The 13,540-nt window shown below is 50.9% G+C and overlaps 1 protein-coding gene across 24 annotated transcripts in view; it reads left to right on the forward strand.

The window, feature by feature from the left end:
* Positions 1 to 13,540, forward strand: part of PDE4DIP (phosphodiesterase 4D interacting protein) — a 203,720-nt gene that overhangs the window by 177,991 nt on the left and 12,189 nt on the right. For 18 of the 24 annotated variants that reach the window (XR_005065431.1, XM_037038745.1, XM_037038765.1 and 15 more), the window contains 7 exons: positions 48 to 233; positions 5,425 to 5,676; positions 6,840 to 6,971; positions 7,666 to 7,785; positions 9,173 to 9,362; positions 9,846 to 9,970; positions 12,744 to 12,983. Coding sequence is in view for 23 of the 24 variants with exons in the window: in XM_037038745.1 (XP_036894640.1) it covers positions 48 to 233; positions 5,425 to 5,676; positions 6,840 to 6,971; positions 7,666 to 7,785; positions 9,173 to 9,362; positions 9,846 to 9,970; positions 12,744 to 12,983 (1,245 nt within the window). In the remaining variant the exon portion in view is untranslated. The remainder of the gene's footprint in view (positions 1 to 47; positions 234 to 5,424; positions 5,677 to 6,839; positions 6,972 to 7,665; positions 7,786 to 9,172; positions 9,363 to 9,845; positions 9,971 to 12,743; positions 12,984 to 13,540) is intronic. The other 6 variants (XM_037038767.1, XM_037038769.1, XM_037038752.1 and 3 more) reach the window with 1 other exon arrangement.

Here is a 13,540-nt window from a genome sequence, read left to right on the forward strand (position 1 = left end):
TTCTCTCTAATGATGTCTCGACTTTCTCCCTAACTTTCTGTTTCCAGGCCTTCATTTTCCCTCCATCCCCAAGCTGGTTAGCCTCCCCCAGGCACCGTTGCCCTCAGCTCCACCCAGCTTCCTGCCTTTCTGCTCCACTGGCCCTCCCCTCCTTGGCTGCTGTGAGACACCCACAGTCTCCTTGGCCGCGGCACAACAGGAGCTGCAGATGCTGCAGAAGCAATTGGGAGAAAGTGAGCACTTCGGCCGCATTTGTGTGCTTGCGAGTGGCAGCCCTCTCCCTGACCCCACGTGGCTCTGCATGGCTTGATGGCAGTTTTCCCTAAAAACAGCCAAGGGTTACACATTATCAGTGGATGGTGGCAGGATAACTCTGCTTGCTTTTTATTTTGTACATGTACTTACTGTTGTCTTTCCGGGGTGTGTGCCTCATCTGTTCACCAGGTCCTAAACCCGGTGCTCCTCCCTCCGCTGCCAGTGCAAAACACCCGCAAGTGTGCTGAAAGCCCGACATACCAGTGACCTGCCGGCTGGCAGGGCGAGGTAGACAGCTTTGAGCCCAGCCCGTGGGTGATGAAGCGGCCTCTACAAAGGCGGCCATGTTTGGTGGGGCCCTTCCCGTGGCCGTTGTATCTTCCTGCTGTGAAATGCTTTAAACCAAGTCTGCATCCTGACATCCTCAGGCACGGGCCAAGAGGCGGCGGTAGAGGGATTTGGAAGAGGCGGTAGCCCGTCTTCCCAGTGCACAGGTTCATTTCTGCCCCTGGCCAGGGGACATGTGGGCAACTAGGACCAGAAGCGCAGCTGTGGCGTCTGCTGTGAATTCTGCCCACTGACTCACAGAGAGCTGGTGTTCTGCAGTCACAAATTCGTGAATCCGTGAACTGCGTATAGTCATGTTTTAGAAAAGGGCTCAATGTGTGTGTGGGCTGCCTCGTCATAAAATTATTTTTGTGTTTGATCAATTATAGCTTAGAAAAAATGAGAAAAGAACCTTACACAATTCATTTGCTTTCTAGTGGCACTTTAGAAAAATGACAGAAAGCAGTTTGCAACGACCTTAAAACAACACTTTGTGCCTCCAGAGAAGCTTGGGCGAGCCAGGGACATGTAAGGGTCCCCACACAGAGGGAGTCCAGTGACCTAAGAACACACCGAGAATTTGTGTGACTCAGTCCTCAGATGTCATTTGGACCAGATTTTTTCTTTTGTCAACCCTGAAAATGGAAATCCCTGTTTGATTTTCAGAACCAAGTAGACTAACACCATTTTTAGGAGACTTTGTACATCTTCCTTTCTGCAGACAGTGAGTCCAAGAGGCTACCTTTTGCTTATCCACTGACACAAGTAGAGCAGTCCAGGCTTATATAGCAACAGGAACCTGGTCTTACCTGAGCCTCTTATAACTCGCATGATAGGGAGAGCCAGAGAGGGGACCTAAGGCTCAAGGAAGTGAGGCTGCTCATTCAAGGTCACTAGCAAGTAGGAAAGATGGGCCCAAAACTGGACCTTCTTCAGAGCATGAGCCGAGCTCAGCCAAACAAATTCTCGAGGCCCCTTATAACAATTTTCTTTCTTTCTCTTCAGAGGTCAGTGGAAAGTGCTGGTGTGTCTGACCTAGAACTTACTGCTGTAGCAGTTCTGGAACCAGTCACTGATGGATAACAAATTTGTCCCGTGCCAAAATGGCAAGAGACTTCACCAGCCTACTTTTTCTCCCTTTACCTTCCCACAGTTTTCAGTTGTCCAAAGGGAAATGTAGTAGGAGAGCACTGCATAAAGAGGGGCCTGGTGATGTGGGTTGAAGCCATATCTAGTCTGAGGCGTTGACCAGAGTTGCAGTGGTCCCAGCGTTCATGAGGAAGACGGTAGTCCTTTCTTTGCCTGCCTGAGATGCGGTCCCTCTCCGAGGGACCATCGGTCATGAGCTCTCCTTTCTGCATTGAACAAACTCCCACAGTGGTGCATGGTGGGCTCTCAGGTCACTGTGGGGCTAAAATCTCGGGCGAGAGTCTGTCTCGGGTCTTTGTGGGGCTGGCGGCCTGTGCTCTGCTTTGTGCAGCCAGGGAGACTGGGAGTGAGAACACCTTGGACCCTCCCGTGAACTTGGTTAGAAAGTAAGAGATCGTCAGTGGCTCCTTTCCCCCTTTGCCTTGTCAGGGCCAAAGTGGGTAGGAAATCACATCTTTATTGTATCCTAAGTAAAATTCAGAGGCTTACATGTTTCATCCGCTTCAAAATGTAAGTCCCCACTGCAGAGATTTGTTTAAAAATCTATATTTTGCAAACTGGGGAAGGGAAGACCCAAGACAATGCTTCTCAAACTTTGCTGCCTGTTAAAGCTACTGGGATCATTTCAAAACACCCAGTGCCTGAGCCGTGTCCAGTACCGATTGAGGCAACATCTCTGGGGGTCCAGACATCAATATATTTATATATTTTTACATTGTCCCAAGTATTTCCAGTACATAGGCAAATTTGAGAACCAGCTATAAAAGGAGATAAAAAGGACTTTCGGCCAAGATGGAGGCATAGGTGGAAACACTATGCCTCCTCACACAACCAAGTTTAAAGACAATAAAGTTTTAGTAACAAAAATGCAACCAAAACATGGAAAATTGAACTGTACCAAAGTCCGACAAGAATGAACCATTCATCCAGACTGGTAAGAGGGGTGGAGTCAGCAGCTGGTGGAGTGGAGTCGCACAGGAAAAAGCTGCTGGATGGGACCAACCCAGGTGCACAGGTGGCCATTGGCAGGTCCCAGGTGTGGGGTGGCAATGGGTGGACCCAGTGAGGGCACAAGGTGGCTGGCTGACCGCGGTCACACATTCACACTCAGATAAACCAGGAGAAGGAGCAAGCAGTGAGACAGACTGCACAACCTAGGGCCCCAGCAGCGGGAGTTAAAGCCTAAAAGCACCAATTGGAAAAACTCTGGGGGTTGAGGTGCTGGGAGAAGCTCCCAGGCTCACAGAGAGTTTGTTGGAGAGACCCACAGGGTCCTGGAGGGTGCACGGGCCCACACACCTGGGAGGAGGGGGGACAAAGGGGGGCCCAGTTCGCTTACGGGAAGCAGCAGAGGGGACGGAAATCCAAGAGAGAGTGGAACAAACACCATTGCCCCTCTCTGACCCCGGCCTCACATAAGCATCACAACCCAGCGACTAGTTCCCCCCGCCCTGGTGAACACCTAAGGCTCCGCCCCTCATACCTAACAGGCGTGAACAGACCAAAACATTATGGCTCAAACACAAGAACAAATCAAAGCCCCAGAGCCAATACTTTTAAGCGACCAAGACATAGCCAACCTATCAGATGCACAGTTCAAAACACTGGTGATCAGGATGCTCACAGAACTGGTTGATTTTAGTCACAAATTAGAGGAACAAATAAAGGCTAAACTAAGTGAAATGAAGGGAACTGCACAGGAAACCAATAGTGATGGAAAAGAAATTGGGACTCAAATCAAGGGAGTGGACCAGAAGGAAGATAAAAATGACCAAACAGAAAAGAATGAAAAAACAAGAATTCAAAAAAATGAAGAGAGGCTTAGGAACCTCCAGGACATCTTTAAATGTTCCAACATCCGAATTATAGGGGTACCAGAAGGGGTCTAAGAGGAAGAGCAATAAGTAGAAAACTTATTTGAACAAATAATAAAGGAGAACTTCCCCAATCTGGCAAAGGAAATAGACTTTCAGGAAATCCAGGAAGCTCAGAGAGTCTCAAAGAAGTTGGACCCAAGGAGGAATACACCAAGGCACATCATAATTACATTAGCCAAGATTAAAATGAAGGAGAAAATCCTAGAAGCAGCAAGAGATAAGGGGACAGTCACCTACAAAGGAGTTCCCATCAGACTGTCAGCTGATTTCTCAAAAGAGACCTTACAGTCAAGAAGGGGCTGGAAAGAAGTATTCCAAGTCATGAAATCCAAAGACCTACAGCCAAGATTGCTCTGTCCAGCAAAGCTTTCATTTAGAATGGAAGGGCAGATGAAGTGCTTCTCAGATAAGATCAAATCCAAGGAGTTCATCATCACCAAGCCTTTATTATATGAAATGTTAAAGGGACTTATCTAAGAAAAAGAAGATAAAAAATAGAAACAGTGAAAGGACAGCAAACTCACAGTTATTAACAACCACACCTAAAACAAAAGGACAGCTAGATCAAGAGCGGAACCACAGAAATGGAGATCACATGGAGGGTTAGCAACAGGGGAGTGGGAGGAGGAGAAGGGGGAGAAGGATACAGAGAATTCTCTTACAGAGAATAAGTATCATAGATGGTAGGTAGAAAATAGACAGGGGGCAGGGCAAGAATAGTATGGGAAATATAGAATGTGAAGAACTTGTGACACATGGTCATAAACTAAAGGGGGGAATGGTGGGGGATGGGGTGTGCAGGGTGGAGGGGAATGAAGGGGGGAAATGGGACAACTGTAATGGCATAATCAATAAAATATATTAAAAAGGAAAAAAGGGGGGAAATTTATTTTACAAAAAAAAGGGAGATAAAAACTGGCAAGTGCCGGTGACATCAACCCCTCAGGGGAGTCTGGCTTGGCTGGAGGAAATCTGACCTCACTTGTGTTTGCTTAGGTAGAGCTACCTGTTTACCCCGCTGCCCGTGTATATATCCCTGGAAGACAGCAATCATAGGAGTATGAATAACCTAAACCAGGGCCTGCCCGGCTCTCTCTGTCTCTCCCCAAGCTGGGCTTCTTTCTGCGTAGAAGCCGAGGTGATGGGGCTCAGGGGAAAGTGCATGCTTTCCCAAGATCCATGAAAGCATCAGTCTGAGAAAGGAAAGGCCCCGCCCCCCTCCGTGGAAGAGTCTTCCCTGACCCTTCAGACAGGAGTGATGAGTCACGTTGGGTGAGGTCCCAGTCACGGCTTGCCTGCCATAGCGCCTCCCCCAGACTCAGCAAAGAGTTCTTCCGTCTGGAGGAATTGGGGCGACTACGTCTACCTGGATCTCGTGTGCCTTTCTCCTCCGACAGCCCCAAAGAAGGGCAAGTGATTGGTCAGCTTCTGGGGAAGGCGGGGACCCAGAGGCCAACAAACATTCCTGTTCACAGCGCGCTTCGTGCTCTATCCTGCCACGTCCTCGAGCCCTGACTTGGGGGGTCAGTTCAGCCCCCAAACTGTGATCTATTAGGGATCACAGCAGGAGCCAGGAGTGGCCACTGGGCTTCTCTTTTGTTTCCACTGGTGACTTGCAGGTACTTTATCTGTCCCCTGCCTCTCTGTCTCAGGATGGCAAATATGTGACGTCCAGATTGTGAGTCTCTGTCTAACTGGTGTGTGCAGTGGGCTGCAGTGCCGCTGACATCCCACGCGTCCCCCGTCAGTGTCCGCTCTTAGCAACCACATGCTTCTGCTCTGGTGCTGTTTCTCACGCGTGTTGCTTTCTGCCCAGGTGTCAGCACTGGCCACCCCGCCTCCCCAGCCACACTGAGGAGCAACCATTCAGAAGCCAGCTCTTCCCACCACCTCAACGCTGCCCAGGCCCCCTCTTCTCCAAGGGGTACCCTAGAGCTGGGCGGAATCCTGGAGCCCCGGTACCTGGGCAGCAGTGGCCAGTGGGATATGATGAGGCCTCAGAAAGGGAGCGTGTCCGGGGACCTCTCCTCTGGCTCCTCCGTGTGCCAGCTGAACTCCAAACCCACAGGTGAGAAAACAGATCCCATTCAGAGTCTCCCCCTTTCCTCCCCAGGCAGGGCTTTTTCCTGTCTTCTCTAGCCCTGGCTCACAGAGTGGGCGTGAAATGAAGGGGCGTGGCCGTGCTCCCAGCAGCCTTCATCCTTCCTGCCCAGGGCCTCCTGCTCTGCAGTCAGGGGAAAGTCAGCCCCTGCCCCCCACTGTGCTCTCCCCTTTCCGCCTCTCCCCTGCATCCTGAGCCCCTGACAGCCACTCCAGGACCTTCCAGAATGCGGGGTGCCAGCACTCCCAGGACATTCTTCTGGCAGTCAGAAATCGTTCCGGAGAGGGCGGCTGTTTCTACATAGCTCCCACCCCGCAAATATGGCCTGAGCAGAACACCCAGCTCAAACTTGCCCTCTCGCTCCCACTGTCCCAGGGCGGGGAGGCGCTGCGGTGCGGCTCAGTTCCAACAGTGAGACGATTGTCAGTTTCAGAAAAAGACAGAGCCGAAGCCAACGGTGCAGGGGCTGTAGTCTGTCATTAGCACCCCTCCCACTCCTGGTTTCTGCATCTTTTATCCTTCCCTTGGGGGCACTTCTTCCCCTTCCCTCAGAGCACTGGGGGCTGGCCTTCCGTGTCCTTCCCTTTAAAGGCGACGGGAGGGCAGCATTCAGGGCCATTAACACGGGGTGAGTTTCCGTTCCCGACATGTGACCTGAGGCCTCTCAGAGAGGGAGGAAGAGCTTGTTTCTTGCTAAGCGATGTTTAATCAAGGATCAGTGAGAGGGGAGGTGTTGGAGAAGCGTGAGACCTTCCCTGTCGCACCCAAGTAGCACTCGGGGTAGCCCCACCTTTCCAGATGCCAGGCAGGCCCTGTCCACAGACTTCGGTTAACTTCCTAAACCATGTGGGGCTGTCGTACACTCACTGCACACTTACACTGTTATCTCCCTTGCACTTAGCCCCATGTGGGAGGAAGCCACGGGGCTTGCTAATAAGCACCTGGCTGTCCGGTGTTTGAAAGTGTCCTGTGTTCCTGGGTGTGCCCATGTGGGAGGGTGCAGTTGGCAGAAGATGGTGATGTTTAGGCCAGTGGCCCAGCCCCCCCCCCAACCCCACCCCAAATAGGCCCCATCTGTGACCAGGATTCTCCATCTCCCATCTCTCTCCCATCCTGGTGGGTGACTGCAGGGGCTGACTTGTTAGAGGAGCATCTTGGTGAAATCCGGAACCTGCGCCAGCGCCTGGAGGAGTCCATCTGCATTAACGACCGCCTGCGGGAGCAGCTGGAACACCGGCTCAGCTCCACTGCCCGTGGAAGCGGTAGGACAGGCCCAGGGTGTCCTGTTTCTGGTCATAATTAGGGAGTTCTGGAGGGAGGGCCCTCCGCCAGAGCTTCTCAGTGTTTAAAGCACAGTGGTCTGCTTTACTCCAGTTGCTCCCTGCAAACAGCCCAGCAAGGCAGCCGGGCAAGTACCATTACCCTTGCTTGGACCATGTAGGGAAGCTCAGAGAGTAACTCTCCTTAGGGCAGAACCAGCAAGGTCTGGCCCAGAGCCCTCTGACTTCTCATCCCATTCTTAATCCGCTTACCTACTTCCTGCTGACCCCTCTGCACCCTTGTCATGTGGTTGACAAGTGATAGAGCCAGGTCCCAGAGACGCTCCCCCGGCCACTTACCAAGGTGGCCTTCGCCCCCCTCCCCCCACAGGTGCAGTGACTGGGGTGCCATTCCTTCCACACACCTTGTCCTGCCCACAGCTCAGCAGCAGCTATTTAGGGGAACGTGCCTCCCCACAACTGCAGCACGGGTGGGATAATGCAGCAGAGAACCCCGCCCCCCACAGGAGGACATGAACCCAGGCCTGCAGCCCCCACTGGCCTTTAGGCCCAGGACTCGAGTCCTCAGGGTTTTGTGCTGGGCCGGGACAGTATCTTTGGAGACACAGAAGGGGCGTCTTCTGACACAACCTGTTACCCAGTTGCATAACTTGACTGCTTGAACTTTCTGGAACAGGAGCCACCTCTACCTTCTGCAGTCAGAGCCTGGAGTCCACACCTCAGCTGTACAACGAGAACAGAGTCCTCAGGGAGGAAAATCGGAGCCTTCAGGCTCGGCTGAGTCACATCTCCAGAGGTGGGTGGTTAAAAGCCCAAACTGTGATCACTCTTGCGTCCCTTTCTTCCCTGGCCACACCAGTTACCAATTGGAGAGGCAGACGGAGGAGGTGGACATAACAGCTACCCAGGCCCACCAACCCCAAATTCCTACGGCTGTTCCTTGTCTAGAAGGGCTGCTCCTGAGAGGTGCCCACACTGGGCCCTCAGACTCCTAGGCTCCAGGACAGGCAGCCCTAGGAAATCCACGGCTTCTGGGCAAACTCACCTGTGGCTGTGCAGTCATTAGCTCTCACAGGAGGCGCTTCCTGGGTATCTGTTCTGCCTCCTCCAACTCACAGCTGACTTGGAACCAGGAGAGGAAGGACATGAGTTTCTCCAGACTTACTCACCTCTGCGTATCCCTCCCGGTGGAGCTGCTGTCTCCTCACCACGTCCCCTCCCTTGTCAGTAGGCTCCTCTCTGGTCAGGAGACCTCGTGGCTCTGTATCTGGAGGCGCTGGCACAGCGTCCTCAAGAACTTTCCTAACTCCGAACTGGCACCCCCGGGTGGGCATCATTCCTGCGTGGCCTGGGGCACAGCTGACCTTAGTGTTAACTGACTTGCTCTGACCACTGTATCATCAATAACAAATTATTTTTAATATTCATTGAATAACCATAAAAGATTAAGAACAGGGTCAAAAGGATCAAGTCCAGAATGCGTGAATGCTTGTGGAAAAGGAAAGAGATCATCAATAGTTTTCTGAATGAGCCCTTGCAGAGCGAGGAGAGGTGAGAGGAAAGCTCGTGCTCGGGGAAGGGGACGAGAGTCACCAGATAGGAGACAAGGCACAACTCCTGAACCACCACTGAGTGCCCGGAAAGACTAGACTGGGCCTCACAGGGGAGAAGACAGCGAGAGGTTTAAATGAGTGCCATTTGCCAGGCCCCAGTGAATTCCACCCCAGAGGACTGACGGTGCCTGCAGCCCTATTTTCAGAGTCCTTGTCAAGACTCTTTAAGAAATCATGACGATCAGAGAGGTGCCACTAGGCTAGAACTGATGGCCTGTTTTCAAAATGATGGCAAGAATATATCCTAAAAACTGCAGACAGGAAGTCTTGATGTTCAGTAAAATTCAAGGATGGATTATTACACAGAGGGTTGTGAGCACTTAGAAAATAGTGAGCGTTAGAAACTAGAATGTTTTCTCTAACAGCAAGGTAGACCCTGTGAAATCAGAGGATCCGGCACCACAAAGACAGGCCTCCACCCCCCCAGGGCATGTGGACGCAGTGGGCGCCACTCTGTGCCTTCCTGGCTCCTTTTGCCTTAGTTCTGTCTGTCAGATTGGATGTGCCTGGGCTCCTCTTCCCGCTGACCGTTGCCTCACAACCTGAATGCTCCTGTGTTCTGCTCACCAGAGCACTCCCAGGAAACGGAGTGCCTGAGGGAGGCTCTGCTGGCCTCGAGATCCCGGCTTCAAGAGCTGGAAGTGCAGCTGGAGCACCAGAAGGTGGACCGGCAGCAGCTTTTGGAAGACTTGAAGCAGAAGCAGCAGGAGATCGCGCATTTCCAGGAGGAGCGGCTGTCCCTCCAAGAGAAAGACTGCAGGTCAGAGGGAGCCCACCGATAAGGAAGGTGGCCCCTGTTTCAGAGTTTGAAGAAGGGTTAATGGCCCCTTGGGAAACCTCAGTTTCCCCTCTGCTGTCGCTGACTTATGGGTGACCGAGCAGAAAGAAGGACTTCTCTGGGGTTGCCCCTTCACTCCGAAGTTGGGACTTAGACTTCTATACCAGCCTCGATGCTCGTCCCCAGCGTAAACTCTCTAACTGCTTGGCAGTGTGAAAGGAGCACTTTGGGGGCAGTGTTGGTGTGTCCTAGCTAATGCAGCCAATGACGTGGCTCCAAGCAAAGCTCCTTTCCCTCCCTGGGCCCCTGTTCCCACGTCTATAAAATCAAAGTCATGGTCTTCATGACCCCTGAGTTGATAGCTAAGCCTAAGATTCTGCGGGGCAAAGGCTGGCTCACAGCTTGTTGCCCTGGTTCGGCCGAGTGGCCGCCCCAGCTCAGCAGGCCCGTGCCTCTCCCCGCCAGGCTACAGCGCCAGCTGGCCCTCCTGCAGCAGCAGTGTGAAGAGAGACAGCAGCTCCTCCGGACCCTCCAGTCGGAGCTGCAGATCTACGAGGCGCTTTACGGCAATTCCAAGAAGGGGCTGAAAGGTATGTGTTCGCCCCGACTCCCCCACCCTGTGCCTCGAGTCCCAGTGAGGTCCTCACGACCTTGGGAGTTCAGAGAGCTTGGAAAGCTACAAAGTTCTGTCTCAGAAAAAGATGCCCAGACCTGGGGCTTCCAATAAAAAGAGAGGGGAGCCCCCATACACAAAGCCCAGAGGTGGGTGCCAGATGGAACCTAGACATCCTTAAAAATAGGCCATAAGAGTCAAACTTCACCCACCATCAAGGCCAAACCCCAGGTCATCAAAGTCCTGACTGTACAGTGATGCTGCGTGAATACAAAGAACTGTGCCGGTGGTACCTGAAAAAGGCCTTGAACACATCCTGACCAACATGCAGCCCACGCAGCAGGCTCCCACTCTGACCCCTTCCCCAGTGAGAGAATTAAGATAGAAAAATGTTTTTATGGAAATTCCACTAATATGACTTAAATTTCAGTGCTGGATTTAAATTTTAAAGTCTTATTAAAGGGCCAGAGGGTGAAGGGTGACAGAATTTGGGTCAACATAATTCAGTCTTTCCCTGTCCCTAGAGACTTCTAGTGATGGAATGGCTGGTTTGTGAGAGAGTGAGCTCCCCATCTAAGCCTTGTTTATTATTATTTTTTAATTTATAATATATATATTTTTTATTTATTTACTTATCTTTAGAGGGGAAGGAGAGAGGGGAGAAACATCAATGTATGGTTGCCTTTTGTGCGTCCCCTGCTGGGAGTTGGCCTGCAGGGAACCGGCCTGCAACCCAGGCATGTGCCCTGACTGGGAATCGAACCGCGATCCTCTGGTTCACAGGCCTGCACTCAATCCACTGAGCTACACTAGCCAGGGCTTGTTTATTATTTTTTGAAGATTTTTATTTATTTTTAGAGAAAGGGGAAGGGAGAGAGAAAGAGAGGGAGAGAAACATCAATGTGCAGTTGCCTCTCATTTGCCCCCAACCAGGCATGTGCCCTGGCTGGGAATCAAACCAGTGACCCTTTGGTTTGCAGGCTGGAACTGAATCCACTGAGCCCAACCAGCCAGAACTCACGCCTTATTTAAATAGAAAGGGATGCTTTGTCAAGCACTTGCTTTGCATGGGAGGTTGGCTCCCTGAGTCTGTCAACTCCAGGTTGTTTTTGATTGCATGTTTAAAAATTCCATAAGCGATATGGTTTACTATGTTAAGAATTTTCACTATTCTGTGAAATTTGAATTTCCATAAAACCTGATTGAGTTTCCTAATTTTGCTGTTGAGAAGGTGAGCTAGAACTTGAGGAAATCTGGAGGGCACAGCAGGCTGAGCGAATAGCCATGCACAAAGGCGTGGGAGTGTTGGGGCGGGGAGACCCACCTGCCTGTGGGAGAGCTTTGTGTCAGGAGGTGTGAGGAGTCAGGGTAGTCAAAAGGGGAGTTGGAAGACCGTAAGGTAGGACGAAACTTTACACTCTGTGAAGTAGGTGGTGGAAATGTGCTTGGCTTTTTCCAAGCACAATAGGTACCTGATGGAAATAGAATCTTAGGATGGTCAGACTGGTGGAATATGCTGGAGTTGGAAGACCTTAAAATCAAGGAAACCTATTGAATGGGTGTAGTGATATTCTGGGCATTAAGTGATGAAAGTCTAATTGAAGTGCTATTGGGAAAAAAAGGGAGAATGGATAAGTGACATTTTTAAATAAGCAAAATATTGTGAGAATTTGGATATGGGGGAAAAGAATGAGGGAGGAGCATCGTGGAACTTGGGGGTTAGTGTCCTGACTCACTTCCTCTTTCATGCCTTTATCTGTTTTATGGGCCTTTTAGAATTTATTTCAAAGTTACTACCACTAAAGCCCCATAATCCCTTTTTCTTAATTCTGTAATCCCATAAGAGCTCTGAATTGAACCCTTTTTTTTCCCTTTTTTTTAGTTTTATTGTTGTTTGAATTGAACTCTTTTTCATATACTCATTTGATGACAAAAACTAACCAAACTGACCAAAGTATATTTGCCATCTCTGTTTATCCAACTTAGTGAGAATTTTCACGTAACTCATTGCAGAAATACTACCGAGTTTGAGTACGTGCTGCGGCTCAGATGCATGTGTTGTTCGTGTTCTGTGGTGTGCACGGTAGATGCATTCTCTTGCTGTGCTGAAACCCAGAACAAATTCTACCTTTTCAGACACACTTGGCCTTAAAGTTCTCAGTTAATGCAATGGTGGTCTTATAGATGATTTCGCCTATCTCTTCACTCCCAATAGGCACAAATAGACGGTGTAGGGAGTGGAGGTAAAAAATATGGAGCAGATAAAAATTTCAATTAGGTGCGGTCCCTGGTCTGTGGTGCCTGATTCCCATTCGTACATGCTGCCAGAGGCCTGTGCCTTCCTCCTCCTGTCCTCTTTGATTCCTGAGCATGGGGGCTGTCGATTCTCCTCCTCCCCCAGCCCCTGCCCTTCGTTGGCACTGTGCTGACCTCCTGTCTTAGAAGACCCTGCTCCTGGCCAGCAGGACTAAAGTTAACATGGAGGTGAAGCAATAGGCCTGACCTCACCTGCCAGTCAAATGCCCTCTAAATGCATGTGGGTAATCTGAGCCTCAGAAAAATTCCAGACTGGAGTGTGTGCCAGACTCCACACAGGAAAAACGACACATCCATCACAGATGTCATGCCTAGGACCCTGCGATGACAGTGGGTCCTTGGCAGAAAGGAATGTCAGTGTCACAGAGGAGTGTTCTGACAAATGCATAGAAATACTTGGATCGGCGCTACCAACCTCCTCGCTCTTCTTTCAGCTTACACCTGGGATGCCTGTCACCAGGGCCCTTTGAGCAGTGACTTGAGCCACCTGGTGGCAGAGATTCGAGCTTTGAGAGGGCAGCTGGAGCAGAGCGTTGAGGTGAACAACAGTCTGCGACTGCAGCTGGAGCAGCAGTTGGATCGGGGTGCCGGCAAGGCCAGCCTCAGTGCCCCCTCAGTCAGCCAGGACTCAGCGGCCAACTCTGACGCTGGAAGCAAGCAGCCGTTCTTCCAAGGTAGGAAGGAAAGGGAACTGGGAAGCCCTCGGCAAGCAGGGAGGCCGCCAGGATGTCTGGGGGGCCAGGGACAGTCTTGCCTCCTCCAGGCTCCTGAAGATCAGCGTGAAATTGGAGATGCTCCAGTACAGTGCCTGAATGGGAGCCTGGGATTCAGGGTCAGACCTGCCTCCGGATACGGAGTGTGCCACCTACCGCCTGTTCGCCTTGGCCAGGGTGTTTCAGCCTTGATTTCCTCTTCATTTTTTAAGATGTGGATAACAATATTTTGTGTGGTTATTTGGAGCATTAAATGAAGTAATTACAAGTGTTTGACACCATAAGCATTGCTCAACCATTGACAGCTGTGTATCTTAACTATTCCTTGTGTTTTGGGAGTGTTTTAAAACCACATGTTGTCAAACAACTTCTCAAATAATTTCATCTGAGGCAGGGCAGGGTCTACTCTCTCTGTTTTTGCATGAGAAGACTTAGGCGCTGAAACATTAACTGATGTGCTAGGCTTACAGGAGCTGAGATCAACCGAGGGTTTGAACCGGACGCTTTGACGTCCAGTT

Source organism: Sturnira hondurensis, unplaced genomic scaffold (assembly GCF_014824575.4).
Source record: "Sturnira hondurensis isolate 20B ecotype Veracruz unplaced genomic scaffold, ASM1482457v3 Scaffold0024822, whole genome shotgun sequence".
Classification (NCBI taxonomy): domain Eukaryota; kingdom Metazoa; phylum Chordata; class Mammalia; order Chiroptera; family Phyllostomidae; genus Sturnira; species Sturnira hondurensis.